Source organism: Ovis canadensis, chromosome 8 (assembly GCF_042477335.2).
Source record: "Ovis canadensis isolate MfBH-ARS-UI-01 breed Bighorn chromosome 8, ARS-UI_OviCan_v2, whole genome shotgun sequence".
NCBI classification, from domain to species: Eukaryota; Metazoa; Chordata; class Mammalia; order Artiodactyla; family Bovidae; genus Ovis; species Ovis canadensis.
In genome coordinates, this window is record NC_091252.1 from 87,225,768 (window position 1) to 87,248,178 (window position 22,411).

The window sequence follows — 22,411 nt, forward strand, 5'->3', positions numbered from 1 at the left end:
TTGGTTTGTGAAATGTTAGCTATTGCTGTGGGCTTCCCAGGTAGCTCAGTGATAAACAATCTGTCCGTCACTGTGGGTTTGATCCCTGGTTCCAGAAGATGCCCTGGAGAAGGAAATGGCAACCCACTCTAGTATACTAGGTGGAAAATCCCATGGACAGAGGAGCCTGGTGTGCTACAGCCCATAGGGTTGCAGAGTTGACACTACTTAGCAACTAAACAAACAAAAAGCTATTGGTATACCCCTCACATGTCAGATGTGGCAATTAGCCTTGCAATAAAGAAAATATAGACAGCAGTATAAGATGAAGACATGATCACTGAAGGCCTGCAGACCAAACAGATCTTTCTGGATCCCAACTTGCTCCAGGTTGAAAATCAGAACAAAACACATTAACCTTTTTTTTTAGGACTAAATGCCGTGTCTCTCCAGCATCTCCTACAGATTTTAGCTGCTGGAAAAACCAGTGTCCATAACTTGTCCCTTTATTTCTCTTTTACCTGGGATTTATAAGATTTTAAATACAGTCTCATTTTTGAGGCAGTTAAACTTCTCAGAGGTTGTCACCTGCCTAAGGCTGCAAAGTCACCTTGTGAACTCCAAGGCCCACACACCCTTCATTGGTCTCCAGCCTGATAAATACCATCAGCATCTAAACCAACTGCCCTCCTAGGAAGCAAACTGCCACCCGCGGGCAGGATGTTATCAGCATCCTAGGCGGAGGAAGAACGTACGGTCTCCAGGCAGGGCTAGAGGCCCATCCTCACGCCCCGCCCTCCTCTGATTTTTATCCCTAATCAAATTTCGCCTGCGACTCAAAAGTGCCAGAAAGCCAGGCGTCCAGGCAGCTCGAACAGCAGCCCCGCGCCCCGCCGGCCCCCGCCTTCCCCACGTCACGGCCATCGAGCACAGTGCCCCCTAGGGGCCCCCGTTCGCAGAGGAAGGCAAGCCAAGTCCTTCCAGCCTCTGGCCCGCTACCGGCCCGCCCAGCCACCCCTGGCAGAGACGTGAGCCGCTGCCTCTCCGAGATCTGCAGCCGCATCTCCGCGTCGCGGGAGGACCCGCGCGACCTCCGGTTCTCGCAGCCGCCACCGCTCGCGCCTCGCCATGAGCGCGCTCCTGCCGCTCGTCCTGCGCCGGCTCGCGCGCCCGCAGCACCCCGGCCCGCCGCGCCGCCTCCCATCCCTTTGTCGCCCTAGCAGCAGCGGGGGCAGCGGATGTGGCAGCGGGGAGGGTCTCCTCGGGCAGCAGCGGTTGCCGGATACCCAGGCCGGGAGCAGCCGGGGCCCGAGCAGCCCGGCGCCCCCAGCGCGGGACTCGATCGTCCGGTGAGTGTCCGGCGCTAGCCGCCGCCCAGGTTCCTGGCAGTGGCGGGATTTGGGGGAGGTTAGGAGGAATCCAGGAGGCGGGGCGGCCGCAGCGCTCGAGTCTCGGCCGACCCCCGGGAACCTCCGTGGAGGTTCGCTGAGCATGGGCTGTAGTATTTAGCGCCAACTTTTCGGGGTGATGGCGGCTAGTCGGGGTTTGGCTGGGGGTGGGGGGCGGGCAGCGCGGGCATCCGGAAAATGGGCTGGGCAAGCGCGAGAACGGAGATTCCCCAAGCCGGCCTAGGGCCGGGGGCGGGGGATCCGGAGGGCGTGAACCTCCACAGCCAGTGCTGCGTAGCCCACACCGCGTGCCGCGGTCCACGTGCGCCTCCGGCCGCCGGCTCTGATGCAACTGCGCGGGGCGCGGCCAGGGCAGGAAAGGGGCGGTGCGGCGAGGGTGGGCGCCTCCTCCACCTGCTCCGCCCTTCAGCTGGTCGATTCCGGGGTCGGGGGCTGGACCGTTGCGGGGCTAGGATGGGGGGAGTAGGGGGGCGCAGCCAGGGCCCGGCGATCCGCGCCCATCGGCGCAGCGGCTCCGCCTTCTGGACGCTATCTGGGCGCGGTGAACTGTGACTGCCGTTGAAGTCCGCGCTCATCACCGCAGCCTCCGGCGCCTGGGAGGACTGCGGCCCGGCGCACCCGTTGACTCACTGGAGGCGGCCGAAGTCGGGGCCGTCTGGTTCCAGGCGTCGCTGCACCGTGGGCACGGCATCCCCAGCGCAACTTGTTTCCAAAGTTATCTCTCGAGCCAGAGGCTCATTCTGGGAGCCCAGGGTCAGGCCTTCCGCTGTCCCCACCCGGAGATGTTCGGGGGTCCCCCTCCATCCACCCCCCCACCCCCCCGCCCCGACCCCTCACACACATCCTAACCGCTCTTCTTCGCCCTTCGGCGGGAGAAAGGGGAAGTAGATTTCTGTCTGGAGAAGTCTGTTAGCTGGGGACCCAGACGGTGTAGAGCAAAGCGCTCCGGACGTTCCTGGGGGCCAGGATTCCAGTCAGCAAGCTGTTCACCTCCATCCATAGACATCCTCTTCTGTTTTCCTTCTGTCCTTTATTTTGAGAATGGATATGCCTGTTTCCAAAGCACTTCTTCCGAGAAGGCAATGGCACTCCACTCCAGTACTCTTGCCTGGAAAATCCCATGGACGGAGGAGCCTGGTAGGCTGCAGTCCATGGGGTCGCTAGGAGTTGGACACGACTGAACGACTTCACTTTCACTTTTCACTTTCATGCATCGAAGAAGGAAATGGCAACTCACTCCAGTATTCTTGCCTGGAGAATCCCAGGGACGGGGGAGCCTAGTGGGCTGCGGTCTATGGGGTCGCACAGAGTCTGACACGACTGAAGCGACTTAGCAGCAGCAGCAAAGCACTTCTTGAGGTGGCCTGCGACTCCAAGGACACTTTTGTTTAGCTTACCCTGTCTCTCTGAAAGTTGAGGTTTCATCTCTTCCTGTCATTAGGTTTTAAGCAATGAGCTCACCTTAAGGGTTTGTTACCAAACCTAACTGGGAACACTGGCCAAATGTGCAGCAAAGCCAATCTCCTGGACATGGGGTTGTGATGTAGGCAAGTACAAGGTTTGTTGTAGGTTACCAAGCAGGCGAGTCCAGGACAAGCCTCAGATCCACTCCAGCTTGGTCTCTGAGTTAGCCTTTTGTTTGTTTTTCTTTTTTTTTTTTTAAGGGGAAGAACTGAAAGGCTGGAATTAGTCATCTTGTGACGTTTCTGTGACATTTCATGTCTTAATTGTAGCTTTGGCATTTGGCATGTCTTTGGTTTATGCTCCTCTGGCTGGCTGGTCCTTGAGTGGGAGTCTGTTAGCTCCTCTCCTGAGTGTATAGTTAATGAGATCTATGATAGCAATCTTATTTATTTTTATGATAGCAATTTTAACACATTAATGAGATTACCAATAACAATTTTAGTCATCTGGCTTTGGTTGATTGTTGTTTATTTAGCACAGAATTAAAATCACAGGGCACAGGAAACTGGACAAAAATTTTAGATAGGTTAATCATAAGTTGAATAAGAGGTTTTAGGGGAATTTGGTTTCAAGGTAAGAGTCTGAAGACAGTATAGGAGGCAAAAATCTCCTTCCAACTAGAAGTTGACATGACAACTTTTCTCACCAGGGCAAAAAGAAATATCTTGATTAGAAACATTTATGCCACTTTTTAGACTTATTGAACCTGATAACTCCTCCTTTGCTTTGTTTGGCACTGTAGGAATAATGAGTAACCCCAAAGAATGATACATTACACATGTAACAAGTTGTGGGGGGTTTAGTCAAGGGTTGGTGACAGATCTGAGCTTCTGGAGTCATATGCCCTTCATTTATTGGAATGGTAGGAACTGCAGGTGTTTTCTGGGGAAAGTGCTTTTGGAAGGCATGTTTTCAGTGTTGAAGGGTAGCTTAGAGGTGCAGAAGAACATTTTACAATTATAAGAACAAAGGTAGAGTTCTGGTAGTGCTCCTGCCCTACATTGAGAAAAGGGGTTTGTTACGGTTCAGGGAATTGTCCACTCTGGTCAACCAAAGGCTGAGCTTGGGTCCAGGGCTGTTTCCATTCAGAGCTTTAGAGCCACCCAGACACTCCTTTTTGAGACCATACATTCCAGGCCCCACCCAGACTTAGGGAGTCCAACTTGATGGGCTGAGGCACAAAGCCTTTCTCTTTCCCAGGCTCTCTGGCTGATCCTTCTCATTGCCAAGAACCACTTGGGACCCACACTCCAGTGCCTTCCCACACTACGCAGAAATGAGGACCCAATACGGCCCAAATTCGTAGTCAAGAAAGGCGGGGAGGGACTTCCCTAGTGGCCCAGTGGTTAAGACTCAGCGTTTCCAGTGCAGGGTGCCTGGATTCCATCTAAGATCCTATACACCAAGCAGTGTGGCCAAAATAATCATAAACATAAGAAAAGCGTGGAATCTGCATATAGCACATGGTCCTCAGCCACGTCTTGCTGCAAAGAAGATTCTGGCTCATTTATAAGGTGATCTGTGAATTTTCATATATAGTTCAACAAAACAATACAATCATTTCACTGGGAATCCAGTTGCTTTATCCCAGATAATTAAAAACAAACAAAAACTTGCCTTGTTTATAGACAGCTGTATGCTCATCTATTCCGTTTCTTTTGGCTCAGCTGACAGTGGAAAGGCTCATCTGGTTAAGTTTTGAAACCTTTAAACATTTTCCGAGGCCCCTTCTTTCCTCTTCCACCTAATAGGAGCTGTGCCCGCCAATTACGTTCGTCAGTTTCTTCTCTGAAAACTCGGAGGAGTTTTGTGTCGGGCCATTTTGCCCCGTCCGTTTGTCTGTGGCCACTTACTGCTGATGGGACCTGGCTGAGAGTTCACCCTGCAATTTTTGAAAACTGTTATGTGTGCAAGACTCTGGTGGAGATGGGAGGTAAAACTTAAAGGTGGTCTTAAGCCCTGAAGCTTGGGTACCGCCTCAGCTAAGCCTCTTGTTTATTACTGTGAGAGGAAAATGAGCCAACTTTTTTTAAAAAATATTTTTAATTAAAAAATTTTAATTGAAACGTAATTGATTTACAGTGTTGTCGTGTTAATTTCAGTTATACAGCAGTGACTCTGCTACATATATATGTCTGTGTATATATAGATATATATATGTGCTCAGTTGTGTCCGACTCTTTGCAACTCCACAGACCGTAACCTGCCAGGCACCTCTGTCCATGGGGATTCTCCAGGCAAGAATACTGTAGTTGGTTGCCATGCCCTCCTTAAGGGGATCTTCCCCACCCAGGGATCAAACCCAGGTCTCCTGCATTGCAGGCAGATTCTTTACTGTCTGAGCCACGAGGGAGGCCCAGATACATGTATAGATCTAACTTTTTTTTCAGATTCCTTAGTTATTTCAAGATATTGAATGTATTTCCCTGTGCTATATTGTAGGTCCTTGTTCTTTGTCTATTTCATATATAGAAAAGTCTGTTAATCCCAGGCTCCCGATTTCTCCCTCCCCCTGCCCTTCTTCCCCTTTGGTAACCATAAGATTGTTTTCTATGTCTGAGGGTCTTTTTCTGTTCTGTAAATAAATTCATCCAAAAGAGCCGACTTTCTTGATTGTGTACAAGTAAGGAACATTTCATGTGGATGGTGGTGAAAAGTGGTCTCTGAAATGGCTCATCCCAGGAAACTACAGAAAGAGAGCCTGCCTTGTACCATGTTTATCTCGGTCTGCCCCTGTCCCTGGAAGCTGACACCTGGGGGATGCTAAGGGGAAGGTGGCCCCTGCTATTTTTCAGGAGGTTCCAGTGCAGACTTGAGGGGCCCAGAGGAGTGAGAGGCTCCTTCTGTGAGAGGCCTCAGGAGAATATCAGATCCCTGCACCTCCCTAGCGTTTCTGCAGCGTTTGCTTCCCATCCCTTCTGTAAACTCTGTAAAAAGAGCTTAAAGTGTATCCTGACCCATAACTTCTTACCTCCTCCACAATCCCCTGTGTTAGTACCCCACTCCCCCCCAAGTTTGCTTTCCCCCTGGACCCAGACTCTTTTGGAGTGGAAGGATTATGGCAGAGAAAGGGATTATTAAACCAAGAAACCCAAACTTCTTACTATAGTAGTCTTAGAAAATGCAAGAGAAAAAGTCACCCCTAGAAAATTACTGTTCGCATCCAGCTCGTTTACCTCCGCTTATTTTGAAAATTAAGAGGTTGTCGCATTTTATGCCCAGTTAAGTAGTTCATGATTGCTCTCCTGGGCACCCCCTGACCTTGTGCCTACCCTGACAAGCACCCTTTTGCTGTCTAATTAGATAGTAAGAGGCCTTCTAAGAAAATGTGTGGTACCTACCCTTTCTTGTCAAACCTAGATCTGACTGTGTTGTTTCTCTTTGCCAATGTAGAGAAATCATTCAGAATTCGAAAGAAGTTCTGAGTTTATTGCAAGAAAAGACCCCTACCTTTAAGCCGGTTCTTGCTGTTATTCAGGTAAGCCGAGAATGTGGTTCTGTCTTGCTATTTTATGGTGTCTTTTTTTTTGGCCGTTTTGGGTCTTCGCTTCTACGCGTGGACCTTCTCTAGTTGGGTTGTGTGGGCCTCTCACTGTAGTGGCTTCTCTTGTTGTGGAGCACGACTCTTGATGCATGTGTTCAATCAGTAACTGTGGCCCGTGGGCTTAGTTGCTCTGCGGCATGTGGAATCTTCCAGCCCAGGGATTCAACTTGCATCCCCTGCATTGGCAGACAGACTCTTAACCACTGGACTACCAGGCAAGTCCTGGTATCTTTCTATCTAGATTGTACACAGACAACCACCTGCATTTCTTGTCACAGACATCCCACTGGGGCTTAGGGGAGGAAGGAGAAGCCTCAGCTGGAAATGCTATTGTTTCCCCCTTTATCTGGTCATTTTGCTGCTTCAGGGTTACAGGTCAGGTACCGCTCTGTTTGCGTCTTTTGGTGTGGATAACTTCCAGAGGTCGGGATGTAGAACTCCCATAACTTGCATTATGCAGGATATACTGTGGCCAAGTATAAATTCTTATCAGATGTGATCTGAGGGGAAAGGGGAAAAACATGCCTCTTTGTTTCCACGGAATACAGATGCTTGCTGAGACACAGTATTTGGTGATCTTGCTACTTAGTCTCTAAAGCCTGCCTTGAGTCTGAAGGGCCAAAAGCCATGGCATGTCAGAAGGACTTCAAGTTTCACGTCTGTCTTCTGACTTCGGACCCTTTGTTGCTAGCTGCGGTTGGCACTGTTTGCCACCTGTGTTGGCACACCTAGGTGATGCCAGGTGCGGGCAAGTGATGAGCTGAGTCAAGCCTGTAAGCTAACACAGCCCAACAGTGGAGCTGCCACTATTGTTCTTGGCATGTGTTTAATGCATCAGAAGAGCTGCCTCATCAGCGCTGTGATTTCAAGACCAGAGAGCTATGCTCAAGTCACTTGCATTCTTTGGAGTCTGTTCCTGCAAAGATAGGCAGGTGAGAAGAGTGGGAAGAGAAGTGAACTGAGGGCCTAGCCTCCTGGAATTCAGCTTACTTGATAGCTTTTCACTGAAGGGCAAGTCACCTAAATCTCCCTGTTTGGCATTCCTCACTTAGAAGTGGATTCTGGTTGTGGCTATATATGCACTGTGAGGATTCTTATTTTAAAAAGAAACATAACTTGAAAGCCTGAGAAATTGCCATGTTAATGAAGACCAGCCATTAGCTCCCTTTTATGAGCAATAAGATTCTTGTTCTGCATTTCCCTTTGATCGTCTTTGTTGTTAGATAATGCATAATCACAGAATTAGCGTTTGGATTGTTCTGTGCCTATTCAGGATCTTTTTATGTTGATCTTTAATACAGTCTCCTGTCTCCCTTCTCCCAAGGCAGGTGATGATAACCTGATGCAGGAAGTAAACCAGAATTTGGCTGAGGAGGTAAGGATTCTTGATTTTCAAAAATGCATTTTAATTTTGGGGTGGTACATTCATCCCCTCTCGGTGACAAACTCGCCCTGTGTACTCTTTGCAGGCTGGTCTGAACATCACCCACATCTGCCTTCCTGCGGAGAGCGGGGAAGATGAGGTAAGGCGGCAGGGCTTGTGACTCTTCTTTTGTGCTCCTCCCCCTCGGTGCTAGTAGACCTCTTAGCATCTCTTGTTGTGGGCGCAACTGACCAAGCCTTTTCTCAGGGCTGAACTTTTGGAGGGAAGAATTCACTTTTCCCACTAGTGTAAATACTCTGATCTGTCCCTTACCATGTTTCTTTCTTTTTTCTTTAAAGTAGAGTTGATTTACAATGTTTTAGTTTCTGGTGTATAGCAAAGTGATTTGGTTATACATATATGCTTGTATATTCTTTTTCATATTCTTTTCCATTATGGTTTATTACAGGCTATTGAATGTAGTTCCCTGTGCTATATAGTAGTACCTTTTTTAAAAAATATGTTTATTTATTTGACTGCACCAGGCCTCAAATGTGGCACGTCAGATCTTCGATCATAGTTGCAGCATTTGGGATATTTAGCTGTGACATACGAACTCTTATTTGTGGCATATGGGATCTAGTTCCCTGACCAGGGATCAAACCCAGACCCCCTGCATTGGGAGCTCGGAGTCTTAGCCGCTGGACTATTAGGGAAGTCCCCAGTACCTTGTTTTTTATCTCCTTACCATATATTTCTGCTCAGTAAGGCCTCCCCTCGTGGGCACTAGTGGTAAAGAACCTGCCTGCCAATACAGGAGACTTAAGAGACGTGGGTTCGATCCCTGGGCCAGGAAGATCTACTAAAGAAGAAATTGGCAACCCACTCCAGTATTCTTGCCTGGAGAATCCCATGGACAGAGGAGCCTGGTGGGCCCCCATGGAGTCACAAAGGGTTGGACACGCCTGAAGTGACTGTCACATACCATATGTTTCTGTTGACAGCATGAACTATGACATGGTCACTTTGGTGGTGCTTCTTCAGCTGTTGCAACAGCATTGTCTCATGGAAATTGTCAGTGTCTGGAGGACTAGTTCTGGTTTGCGATGTCCTGACCTGAGTTGTTTGACCTTAGGCCACTCTTTGGTTCTTCTGGGTCACAGTTGCCTCATCAATAAAATAAAGGACAGGATCATTTTCCAGATGCTTTTCCAGGCTAACTTTGTGTGAATCTTTTAAGTGGCGTTTTGGGGCAGCTGATAAAAACATCATAGGTTCTTTCAGTGCTACTGTATGTGCTATAGGTGTTTCCACCTGCAGGGATACCAACCCTCCTGTGTGTCATCTCAAGCCTGGGAGAAGCTGCACTGCATTAATAGGGCCTCAGACACTAAACCAGGGGCCATCCTGGTATCTGACCCTTCTGTGTCTAGGTTTTCTTCAGACTGGCTATGGCAGTGATGAAAAATGTAAATAATCAGGAATAGCACTGAAGTCTTTTGTAGGTGCATAAAATTCAGAAGTAGGGAATCCCTGGCTAGTGTGGTAGCATCACAAAGTCCTTAGATACTCAGGTTCCCAGGATCTTGCTTTGCTGCCTCATATCCAGGATGGCCCATTCAACTCTACAGATCACACCCACATTCTATTGTGGTGTTGTTCAGTTGCTCAGTCGTGTCCGACTTTTGGTGACCCGATGGACTGCAGCACACCAGGCTTCCCTGTCCTTCACTATCTCCCTGAGCTTGCTCAAATTCATGTCCATTGAGTCAATGATGCTGTCTAACCATCTCATCCTCTATCACCCCCCTTCTCCTGCCCTCAATCTTTCCCAGCATCAGGGTCTTTTCCAGTGAGTCAGCTCTTTGCCTTAGGTGACTCAAGTATTAGAGCTTCAGCTTTAGCATCAGTCCTTCCAGTGAATATTCAGCATTGATTTCCTTTAGGATTGACTGGTTTGATCTCCTTGCAGTCCAAGGGACTCTCAAGAGTCCACATTCTAACCAGCATCAGAGAGAAAATAAATCCAGACTCAGTGAGAAGTGATATAATCCGAAAGAATTACTGCAAGGTGGGGAAGGTACATTAAGGAAATGTACTCTGCCCATAACTTCTACATACCTTTGAGAGGTAGGCAGAAGGCTTGTCTTTTATAGGGAGGGGGAGAGAAGGCTTGAAAGAAGCCAGTGTAATGAAAGAAAGGGTGGCTTGATGAGATAGCAGATGAGAGAATGTTTTACCCTGAAGCCAGCCTGTTCTCACGAGTGGAGGGAGGAGAGTGCCGTCTGCCAGTCAGACTGAGGCTAGGTCAAAGTTTGGGCTTCCCTGGTGGCTCAGATGGTAAAGATGTGTCTACAGTGTGGGAGACCTGGGTTCAATCCCTGTGTTGGGAAGATCCCCTGGAGGGGAACATAGCAACCTACTCCAGTATTCTTGCCTGGAGAGTCTCCATGGACAGAGGAGCCTAGCAGGCTACAGTCATGGGGTCACAAACAGTTGGACATAGCTGAGCGACTAAGCACAGCACAGCACAGGCCAAAGTTTAAGAACCAGCGGGAAGGAAAGAAGCTTACCTAAGTTCGATTTATAAGCAGTTTTTTTGATGGATCAGTGGGGACAAGCGGTTCAGCTAAATTACTCCTGGACAAAAAATGGGAATTTGGAGGGTCTGTATCTGGCCTTATTCCCAGGTAGGCAAGAAAGCATCAGATGGGCTCAAATCTGACTGTGGACAGGGAATTGTCTTTTATGGCTCTCATTTGTAGCATCTCATGTCTTTATTAATTGCTGAGCTTTGTTTTTGTTTTGTCCTGTTCTGGTAGAGAATAGTGATAAGAAAGACTTAAAGACACCAAAAATTCAGCCAAGCTTTTATACGTGGTGAGAAGGGGATATAGATTTCTTCTTTCTGCTTTACACCAGGTCTTCAACAAGGACAAAAAGAAACTAGAACACATACATTTTTATGAATCTATGTTTAATATAATATGTCTTTTGTTGGGTCTTATTTTTGCACAACTGACTATAGTTTTCCCCTTAGATTATAGATGAGATCCTGAAGATTAATGAAGATAGCAGAGTACATGGCCTTGCGCTTCAGATCGCTGAGACCTCACTTAGCAGCAAAATCCTCAATGCTTTGAAACCAGAAAAAGATGTGGATGGGTAAGAACATATAAAAGAAAACAATCAACTCATTGCTAGTTTGTTTACAGTGAATTTTTGAAAACTCTGCTTTTTCAACTATGTCAGTAATTAAGACTTGAAAGGAATAATTTTAAATATTTCAGGAGTTGGAGGGTCTGTTAAATTCTGCATAAGAAAGTGCATGTTTGGGAAAATACATTTGCCCTTTTGTAGTGCTTGTGTGCCATTTTGGAATTAACCAGTCATATTCATTTGAGAAGTTCCTGTCTGACTTACAGAGTCCTTAGCCAGCTCTCCTCTTCTAATAACTTTTCCTTGATAATTCTACCAGACTAGAGAAAAAGCCCAGACTCCTGCTTCACCAGCAATAGAGTATTCTTCCTCAGTTCCAGGCCAGTAGAGAAGAACAAAGCAAGCCCTTACATTCATAATGCAGGGTTTTGTTTGAAGGGAAAAACTGAATAGCAGGTGCTTTGATATTGGTCTTGGGTTTGTGTCACGTCATGATATATGCTTCAAGGGACAAGGAACACTACCCACACATATGGAAGTTTCCAATGTTTCCTAAAAGTTGAAAACCTCATTTTCCGACATGGAAACAAGAGATTCATGTACTGTGACCTAAAAGAACATACTTAGCATTACAGGGTGGTAAGCAAATTTATCACATTATTCTTGTAGGGGCTGGATTGAGTGGATCACCACCTCATTGACACATTCAGATTCTGCCATTATCTTGGCCTTCTGTTGGGACTTAGGGCAGACTCAAACAGGGAGAAAAGTTGTCATGAAAATCTCTGATCCTGTAGCAGACAAACCACAAAGAGAGAAGAAGCTCTAATTAGTTAGGAAACCTCCAGAACCTCAAGGTATCAAGGTGTAGTTTTCAACCTTTCATTAAAAGAGGAGTATGAACCCTTTCCCAAGTATCCTCATTTTGTTGCTAACCTGTATTGAGACCATCAGTTTAAGCTGAACAGTTAGGGACTATGTTGTCCTGGATTTGACAAGAAAGGACGCAAGGCATTGAAAGGACATGGTTCCTCCTTTTTCCCCTTGATTTCTGCAGGAGATGAGTACCAATATCAAGCGGGCATCAGACCTTGAATCCAGATCTTGTGAGGTCACTCCCCGATTTCTAGGATTGATTCTGGACTTTGATACTGATGGAGACGTAATTCCCTCAGGGTAAAGTGGGCTTGGCTTCAGGACCATGGTGATGTACACATCCAGGGCCACCCTTCTCCATAGGCCACTGAAATGAGCTTCCTGGAGCTGTGCAGTGAAGCCCTACATGGCTTCAAGCTGCAGACATGCGGTACAAGCAAGATCAAAACACTCATCACATTAGCATTGCCTGAAGGGCCGCTCTAAAAAGCTGATGGCCTCTATTCCTGCCCTCTCTTTATTTTATATTTGTTTTTCTTGCCCACTCGTTAATTTCTATTTAATTATTTAATATATCCTATCTGTCAACAAAAATTCAGTGAACTATCAAGTTAAAAAAGGAATAAAAGAGAATTTTATTTGAGCCAAATCAAGGATTATAACCCAGCAAACAGATTCTCAGGAAGCTCTGAGAACTGTTCCTCTGTTAGAAGTCAGAGATAGTCATGTAGTCATATAGATAGAAGTCAGATAGTCACAGGGATAGAAGTCAGATAATCATACACATTGTTGAGGAAAGGATAACACATCACAATGACACACTGATGCTTTACATAAAATTCACTAAGGGTGCAGAGTCCCGATGAGAAGAAAGTGAAAGTGTTAGTTGTTCAGTTGTGTCTGACTCTTTGAGACCCCATGGACTGTAGCCCCCTACCAGGCTCCTCTGGCCCTGGAATTCTCCAGGCAAGAATACAGGAGTGGGTTGCCATGCCCTTCTCCAGAGGATCTTCCTGAGCCAAGGACTGAACCCGGGTCTCCTGCATTGCAGGCTGATTCTTTACATCTGAGCCACCAGGGAAGCCCCATAGTCCAGATGAACCCCAAGTCACCCTGGACCCCTACAGAGCTGGGAAACAACACTGTTCTTTTAAGAAGTTACATGGCTAGTGTCGGAATTTTAAAAAGTTATCTTTTCAGTTGAGCAGGCAGTCTTGTCTTTGAGGAGCTCTGGTTAACGTGTCATGCAGGTACACACTGCAGAGCTGGGAGGGAGGGAGGCCCAAACGAGTGCAGAGAGAGTTTTATAGTTAATGTTTTCTGACCTGCTTTACAAAATAAACTTCATTCTATCAAATATTGACTTGGCTGTTATTTGGGATTAATACGTGTGCTTTAGAGATGAGTGAGTTTGGGCCAAGTTTTAACTCACTTGTTCTCTTGCTTTTGGATTCAGATTAACGGATGTCAACCTGGGGAAGCTGGTCCGAGGAGACGCCCATGAGTGTTTTATTTCACCTGTGGCCAGAGCTGTAATTGAACTTCTTGAAAAGTCAGGTATAATGCTCCCTCAGAAACGTTGCTATTCTGTGTTTTTTGGTATTCACGTGAGTTTTAGTAAAGATTTGTTTCTGGAAGATTCTTATTGAAACACTGAAGTGATATTCCGTGTCAGCTATTTTTGTTTCTCATCAGATACATACGACTATGGAAGATTTTCTAATAAGACTATTATAATTTTAAAGAGAAATTGGTAAAGGTAAATGATTAACCTTGTTAAACATTAAATAACGCATTAACACATTACGTATTAAACATTTTCTCAGTGTCTCTCATGAAACTCTCAAAATAACCACCGTGAAAGACGTTTCAAGTTTCAACTCCTCAAATCTGTCAGTGTGTAGACCTAGATACAATTTATATTTAAAGCTTAAATGACTGTTAGATATAGACTGTTATATATATAGTTTAAATGACTGTTAGATATGGTTTAGGGTATAGAAACCTAGATTAGGATTTATCAGTGAATAGTATCGCTTTCAGTATCAGTATTTAATTTCCATCTTTCTCTCCTTTCATGTCAGTGATATAGAAATGAATAATTTCTTAGTTATCACATTTAACAAGTAAATTATTACTGAGTCTTTCCTTTATTTAAGGACTTTATAACTGAATACATAAAAATTTAATAAACTTAATGTTTCTTTGCACTAGCTTGAGTGAAAAAGAGACCAGTGTCCCTTCCCTATGCCCAAATGTGCAATGAGTAAACAAAAATTCTGAAATATATACCAGAGCTTTGTTAGAAGACTAAATTTCAAGATACACCTTTAGGACAATAGTCATTAACCTCAAATCTCTGAGAAAATCCAAATAGACAGTGTCTTTCCATCATATGAATAATTAGATGATGATTCTGTATCACCCCACCATAAAATTTGCACAGAAAGAATAAATTACGGCTTATAGTCATTGTAAGTCTGGTGCCCAGAGGGCCAAGTTTTAAAAGGCTATTTTTTTGCAGCCAATTAAGCAGACGATGCTATTTTCAATGGGGAGTCCTGGTGTGCAGTGGCTGCAAACAGCAGGCTCCTGGGTAGTCTATGAAGCCTGTTGCCTGCATGGGTTGCCCTAAGGGACCTTGAAGTGAAAGTGTCAGTCACTCAGTTGTGTCTGACTCTTCGTGACCCCATCGACTGTAGCCCGCTGGGCTCCTCTGTCCATAGAATTCTCCAGGCAAGAATACTGGAGTGAGTTGCCATTTGGAGACAGCCCTTTCCAGGGGACATTCATGTCTGGCATGCTGTCCCCAGTCTAGGCTCCCGACAGGTATGCATGGTGCCTTTGGAAAGCGCCCGGGCACAATGGCCAGAGTCCACATTGGCCAGGTCATAATGTCCATCCACACCAAGCTGCAGAACACGGAGCAGGTAAAGTTCAAGTTCCCTGGCTGCTGGAAGATCCACAGAAGTGGGGATTTGCTAAGTTTAATGTGGATGAAGTTGAAAACTTAGCGGAAAAGCAGCTTGTCCCAGAGAGCTGTGAGGTTGAATACGTCCCTATTCCCAGCCCCCTGGACAAATGGTGGGCCCTGCGCTCCTGAGAGCCCAGACACTGTCCCCTCCTTAACACCCACCAGTAAATCCTACTTTAAAGGCTTTTTCCCCCCTTGCACTAAAGCTGTATGGGACAAAGACATTGATGTTTTGATTATAATACTGAATTTTCATTTGGTGGGTAGGTGTCAGCTTAGATGGAAAGAAGATCTTGGTAATAGGAGCCCATGGGTCTTTGGAAGCCACCCTACAATGTCTGTTCCAGAGAAAAGGGTCCATGACAATGAGCTCCCAGTGGAAAACACCTCAGCTTCAAGGCAAGGTAAGCATCTTTCATGTTGGAAACATATCTTCAAATGCTTATATTAGAAAAGGAGGACTGGAAATGCACAGACCAAGCATTTTAATATAAAAGATTAGAGAAAGAACAGCAGAAAAATCTCAAAGGATGAAAGCAAAGAACAGAGATTTCTATTGCAAAGCCATAATCAGTTCTTGGAAAAGTCTAATAATAGAGACACATCACTAGCCAATATGACTGAGAGGAAAAGAGAACACCAGCATTGTCAGGAATGAACAAGGATACATAAACACAGAAGCAATAACTATTTTTTTAAAAAGGTGAGTATGAGCAACTTTATGCTGATAAATCTGAAAACTTGTAAAAATGGATTCACATAAAATTGAATAGTATATAACGTTGAAGACATTGAATCAGTCTCACAGACAAAAATCAAACAAGCAGACAAAAAGACAATAGTTTTATAAATGAGCTACCACTGTCAAACAAGATAGGAGAAGACAGAACATTTTGTGACTCCTGAGTTCCCAATGCAGATAGTGACAAGATGCTAATGGACAATTACAGGCCAATTTCACCTGTGAAGATAGATGACGTTACCACTAGAAAAATAGAAAATAAAATCCAGGTTGAGGTTATCATGAGATTGTAAAGAAGGTTAATATCGATCAAAATGTATTAATGTAATTCATTACATTATCAGATTAAAATCTATACATTTACCATAGTAGATACAGAAGAGTTATTAGATAAATTCTAATATCATTATGAGATTTTTCTAAAAAGTCATCTTAGACTAGGAATTTAAAGAATTTAAAGAAATTCCTTAATCAGATAAAATGTCTATAAAAACAGAGTGAAAATATCATTTAACAGTGAAATACGAAAAACTTTTTGGGAGGACTGCACTGCACAGCTTCTTCTTATTAATAGTTCTTGGTTCTCTGACCAGAGATCAAAACCAGCAGTGGAAGCACCAAGTCCTAACAACTGAACCACCAGAGAATTCCCTAGAAACATTTTTTTTCAATTAGGAAAGACAAAGGTGTCTGTTATCAGTACTCCTAATTGGCATTGTGTGGGAATTCCTAGACAATGCAGTAATATGAAAAAAGAAAATGATGATGGGAAAGGAAAACACAAAATGTCTTCAATCCTGAGTAATAAACTTATGTAAAAGGTACAGAAGACTCTATCAAGGTATCAGAATTACTTCACACACGCAAAAAAATAGATATCAGAATTACTAAGAGTTCATCTGGGTTCTTGGATATAAGATCGACAGGCAAAAGCTGATTGCATTTCTACACACCACCCCCCACAGTTATAAAATTAATTTTTAAAGAAATACAACATATGATAACAATGAGAATATAAGGTACCTAGGAATATATTTCGGAGAAGGCAATGGCAGCCCACTCCAGTACTCTTGCCTGGAAAATCCCATGGATGGAGGAGCCTGGTGGGCTGCAGTCCACAGGGTCGCTGCGGGTGGGACACAACTGAGCAACTTCACTTTCCCTTTTCACTTTCATGCATTGGAGAAGGAAATGGCAACCCGCTCCAGTGTTCTTGCCTGGAGAATCCCAGGGGTGGGGGAGCCTGGTGGGCTGCCGTCTGTGGGCTCGCACAGAGTCGGACACGACTGAAGCGACTTAGCAGCAGCAGCAGGAATATATTTAACAAAGGCTATTTCTGACCTTTTGAAAGCAATTGTATAATTTTTATAAATGCCATTAAGAAGACTCAGTTAAAAGCAGAGATACCATTTCATGGATTAGAAGACTCACTCTCTTAAGGATATTGATACTGATTCTCTCCTAAATCAATCTCTATATTTGAATCAAAATCCTGACATAATATTATTGTGTAGCATTTGCCAAATTGATTCTAAAATGTACATGGGAGATCAGGACAGAAACAAGACAATTTTGAAGAAGCATAGAGCTATAAATATCAATAAAGAATTTTTTAAAATTATTCGTTGGAATAAGGCAAGTTGCAGAAGGATGTATTTCATTTAACCCCATTTGCATAAGATTTAAAGTCAATACCGTGTATACCGGTTTAGAGCTGCATACATATAAAGGAAAAGAAGAAGGAAATGAGCAGAAACTGAACCAATTCAGGAAAACCACGGCAGGACAAACATGTGGATGTAGATGGAGAAGAGACTAGGGAACCCTCGCTTGTGTTGGTCGTACCTGTTCTTAAACCGGGCAATGGGCAGTGTGTCCAGGTGTAAAAGAATTGTAATTCTTTTACGATTTACTGTCTGAAATAGTTTCATAAAGTTCTTAATTTCAAAAACTGGCTACGAATTCCACAAATGTCAAGCGAAGTGAATTTACATTAAAAGTGCATTAGATAGCACATTAAATAACCAAAATCTGAAAATACATGTTCCTCGCTTTGCAACGTGAGGATGGAGACTAGCAAGTTGTAGTCCTGTCCTAGGGGCCAAGGCATCTGGACTGAGAGTTGTAATGTTTGAATGGCAAGTGTATGTATGTATGTATGTATGTATGTATGTATGTATGTATGTAATGTTTGAATGGCAAGTGGATCTGATATATCTTGTTCTTTCTTTTTCGAAAACAGTCCTGGAACATGATCTTGCAATTACTATGTGATTTTTCAGTGGTCACCACATGGTGGCAGGCTATTCAAGAAAATTCAGGGACAGTGTTTTGTACTTTAAAGCCCAGAATTCTGGGTTGGGACGCTTAGTGGAAGAGGACAGTAAACTTGCCCTGAACTGAACAGCTGTGACGAAAAAGAGAAAAATGCCTTCATTGGCAATTCAGTGTTTTCACAGCTGTCACAGATAGTTTTGCTAGTTGTATCTGTATTTTGGAAAAACAAAGATATCTTTCAAAGTACTTTTTTATTATGGAAATAAATCACCTTGACTATTTGGATAAAGCTCATTCTAACTTTGAGAACCGTGATTGCAAAGCTTTACTCTCTTGATAATCTAGAAATTGGGTAACATTCTGATTTTCCTGTATCTATGGAGGTTCTCTTTAAAAGCTGACATTGCACACACGTTTTTTTGTTCTTTTTTTTTTTAATTCCTTGGTACTTATAGCAGTACCACTGTGAATCTTAGAGACTGGCAACTTTCATTGCTTTTATTGCTTGGACTTTATAGCCAAAAATATGGCAAGAAAGATTCCAGGCTTTTCATTGTTTTTGTTCAGTTGATAAGTCTTGTCTCTTTGCGACCCCATGTACTATAGCAAGCCAGGCTTCCCTATATCATGGAGCTTGCTCAAACTCATATCCACTGAGTCGGTGATGCCATTCAACTGTCTCATCCTCTGTCACCCTCTTCTTTTGCCCTTAATCGTTCCCAGCATCAGGGTCTTTTCCAGTGAGTCACTTTTTCATATCAAGTGACCAAAGTATTGGAGCTTCAGCTTCAGCATCAGTCCTTCCAATGAATATTAAGGGTTGATTTCCTTTAGGATGGACTGGTTCTGTCTCCTGGCAGTCCTCAAGAGTCTTCTCCAGCGTCACAGTTCAACAGCATGCATTCTTTGGCGCTCAGCCTTCTTTATGGTCCAGCTGTCATAGCCCTATATGACTACTGGAACAACCATAATTTTAACTATACAGACCTTTGTTGACAAAGTAATGTCTCTGCTTTTTAATACTCTAAGTTTATCATAGCTTTTATTCTAAGGAGCAAGCGTCTTTTATTTTCATGGCTGCCGTTAACTGTCCGCAGTGCCTTTGGAGCCAAGAAAATAAACTCTGCCATTGTTACCACTTTTTCCCTTTCCATGTGCCATGAAATGATGTGACTGGATGCCATGATCTTAGTTTTTTGAACGTTGAGTTCTCAGCTAGCATTTTCATTCTCCTCATCCAGAGGCTCTTTAGTTCCTCTTCACTTTCTACCATTAGGGTGATGTCATCTGCATATCTGAGATTGTTATTTCTCCTGGCTGTCTTGATTCCAGCTTGCGATTCATCCAGCCCAGCATTTCGCATGATGTACTCTGCATAGACGTTAAATAAGCAGGGTGACAACATACAGCCTCGATGTACTCTGTTCCCAATTTGGAACCAGTCCGTTGTTCCATGTCTGGTTCTAACTGTTACTTTTTGACCTACATACAGGTTTCTCAGGAGGCAGGTAAGTGGTCTGGTATTCCCATCTTTTGAAGAATTTTCCACAGTTTGTTGTGATCCACACAGTCAAAGGTTTTAGCAAAGCCAGAGAAGTCAGTGAAGGAGAAACAGAGGTTTTGCTGGCATTGTCTTGCTTTTTCTGTGATCCAGTGGATGTTGGCAGTTTGATCTCTGCCAAAGCTTCCTCTGACTTTTCTAAATCCAGCTTCTGCATCTAGAAGTTCTTGGTTCATGTACTGCGAAAGCCTAGCTTGAAGGATTTTGAGCGTTACCTTGCTAGCATGTGAAATGAGCACAGTTGTATTGTAGTTTGAACATTCTTGGCATTGCCTTTCTTTGGGATTGGAATGAAAACTGACATTTTCCAGTCCTGTGACCACTGCTGAGCTTTCCCATAATTGTCCTTAAACTTTGTTTGGCCACCTCTACATGGTCCGCTTACACATAGCAGGCTCCCCTCCCACCACAGAATAAAGGCTGTTTCTTTCCTTCCTTTGCACTAGCAGCTAGCACTGCCCTTGTCTCTCACTTCCCGCTAGTGTACCTCCGTGCTTCTGCCTGACATCTGACTTTTCACTATTCCTATATTTTGGACTCCCCTGGTGGCTCAGATAGCAAAGAATCCACCTGCAGTGAGGGAGACCTGGGTTTCATCCCTAGATTGGGAGGATCCCCTGGAAAAGGGAATGGCTACCCACTCCAGTATTCTGGCCTGGAGGACTCCATGGACAGAGGGGCCTGGCAGGCTACAGTCCACAGGGTAGCAAAGAGTCAGACACAACTGAGCGACTTTTATTTCACTTCATTCCTATATTTTATTTGTAAAACACAGACCATTGCCGGGCCTGGTTTCAGAGGGTCATTGGGCCCTCGGCAGACCATGGTGATAGCAACTGATAACGGTGCAAAGAATATCCAGACACAGATTAGTGCTGGGAGACCTGAATGGGGCAGGCTGTGTCCACCCTTATCGCACACCTCGAAAGCCTTCACTGAAAAACAGTGAAAGTATACATTTTACAGTAGATTGGTATTTGTTTTCTAATGCCAGCAACAATGTATTTTAAGATTATAGTGCATTGTAAGTACATTTTAGGATGATGGCCCATTTAACTTCTCATTATGAACAGTGACAAATATCAAGGGGAGAAAAGAACGAGCAAAGGAGTATAGCTGTGAGGTCACGCGATATTATCTTTGAAAAGCAATTATTTCCTGCCTGTTTGTACCTAACATGGGACAGGATGCCCTGTTGGCCGTCTGGTAGGGCATTTAGAGAAGCAGAGGGGTGAGGGTTTTAGGGATAAGGTGGTGACTGTAACATTGGAGCCCTCTTTACCACTTCTGAAACTACATGTAGCCTTCCAAATTTGGGATGACCTCGAAGCAGTCATGACCTGCTGCAACCAGTAGGAACTGTCTTTGGAACGCTTGGGATTAACATTTGTGTTCTCGGGAAGCAATATAACAGGCTTTGGTGCAAACAGCTCTGGATTCAAGCCTTCGTTGTTGTTTAACTTCTCTGAGCCTGTCTCTTCATGTGTCGAACAGGGATTTTAATACTCCAGGCCTCTCGGGGCTGCTATGAGAATTCAGTGATCCTGTCAGTTTGCTTAGCGCAGGACTTGGCACCTGTTAACATCCCCAATAATAGCTTGGCTGCGGCGGATGGTGAGTCAGGAAGGACACTGGCGAGTTTCACCATACAGATGTGCAGTTGATCCTTGATGTGGAGATGGAAAGGCCAGTGGGTCAATCGCTTGTAAGGAGGTAATAAAAATGTAGGACCCAGGGTTCCTTATTTAAAGCCTAGCATGCATGCTTGCAATGTATGGCTGGGTATAAGGAGAGAGTCAGTCTGTCTGTGAGGTCTCCCAACAATACATGGAGGCCAAGGAAACCAAATGAAAAACAAAACTAAGAGAAAATGTCCCTGAGAGAGTGTGTCCAGCTTTGGCCAGTCCAGGCCTGCCATCTGGTCCTCAACTCTGCGGCTATGGACCTCTTCCTTCCCTGATGCCTGTGTCCCCTCAGAAGCCTCTTCACATCAGGTCACGTCCCCTGGGAATTCCTGGTTTACCAATCACTCTTTCTAGGAATAGTATGCCTTCCTGTGATTTTGAGGGGTATTTACATCAAGTTAGTTAAATAGAAATGGATTTCATCTCTATCAACAACCTGACGATCTAAGGATACTCTTTGAATATTGTTGTTGTTCAGTTGCTCAGTCATGTCTGACTCTACAACCCCGTGGACTGCAGCACACCAGGCTTCCCCATCCTTCACTATCTCCTAGAGTTTGCTCAAACTCATGTCCACTGAATCAGTGATGCCATCCAACCATCTCATCCCCTATTGTCCCCTTCTCCTCTTGCCCTCCATCTTTCCTAGCATCAGGGTCTTTTTCAGTGAATCAGCTCTTCGCATCAGGTGGCCAGAGTATTGGAACTTCAGTTTCAGCATCAGTCATTCCAGTGAATATTCAGGGTGGATTTCCTTTAAGATTGACGGGTTTGATCTCCTTGCTTTGCATACTGATTACATATAAAACTTTTGTGGACCCAGAATGTGAGGGATTGAGATTTGCCTTTTTAGAGAACTGCACAAAACAGAGCGGACTTCTGTATTTGGAAGCTATCGTTTATAGCCTCCTTGCTATAGCTTCATTGCTAATTGTCAATGATGCACCTTCTGAGTGCATCATTGACAGTTAAGAATACATTTTCTGCTTCGTTCTGGGGCATCACTTTTGGGCTTTGAGATGCATTCTACATTTACATGATGGGAGGAGAGGAATGTCTGGGCATTGGTCCAGATTAGCCACACTTTGTAGAGTGTCAGCTGTTGGTAAGCTAAAGCATTGGATATGACATATTTGGTTTGAGCTAAGGAATCGCCCTCCTTCCTGCACCCAGACTTAGGCCCTTTACTCAGCTCCTCAGGACCCTGGAGTGGAATGACACCCTGATGTAGGAGGTGACAGCCATCTGCCTCGTGAGAATTGGCCTACATTTAGAGATGTCCTCTTTCTCACCCCAGAGAGTTCACCCTGATGCCAGAAAGAAATGTTCTGTAATGAGTATTTGTGAGACAGAGTGGTTCCTCTCTTCAGGATAGGGA

General features: G+C 44.6%; 1 protein-coding gene and 1 non-coding gene across 2 annotated transcripts in view; both read left to right on the forward strand.

The window, feature by feature from the left end:
- The first annotated feature begins 812 nt into the window (after window positions 1-812).
- The window catches only part of MTHFD1L (methylenetetrahydrofolate dehydrogenase (NADP+ dependent) 1 like), a 173,893-nt gene continuing 152,294 nt past the window's right edge, over window positions 813-22,411 (forward strand). Inside the window, exons 1-7 of the mRNA XM_069599311.1 lie at window positions 813-1,328; window positions 6,246-6,330; window positions 7,721-7,771; window positions 7,866-7,919; window positions 10,800-10,924; window positions 13,251-13,351; window positions 15,036-15,172. Of these exons, the coding sequence (XP_069455412.1) occupies window positions 1,108-1,328; window positions 6,246-6,330; window positions 7,721-7,771; window positions 7,866-7,919; window positions 10,800-10,924; window positions 13,251-13,351; window positions 15,036-15,172 (774 nt within the window). The 5' untranslated portion in view covers window positions 813-1,107. The remainder of the gene's footprint in view (window positions 1,329-6,245; window positions 6,331-7,720; window positions 7,772-7,865; window positions 7,920-10,799; window positions 10,925-13,250; window positions 13,352-15,035; window positions 15,173-22,411) is intronic.
- LOC138445487 (small nucleolar RNA SNORA70) lies at window positions 14,313-14,447 on the forward strand. Its single transcript, XR_011258915.1, has one exon. It is a non-coding gene; the product is annotated as a small nucleolar RNA SNORA70 (small nucleolar RNA).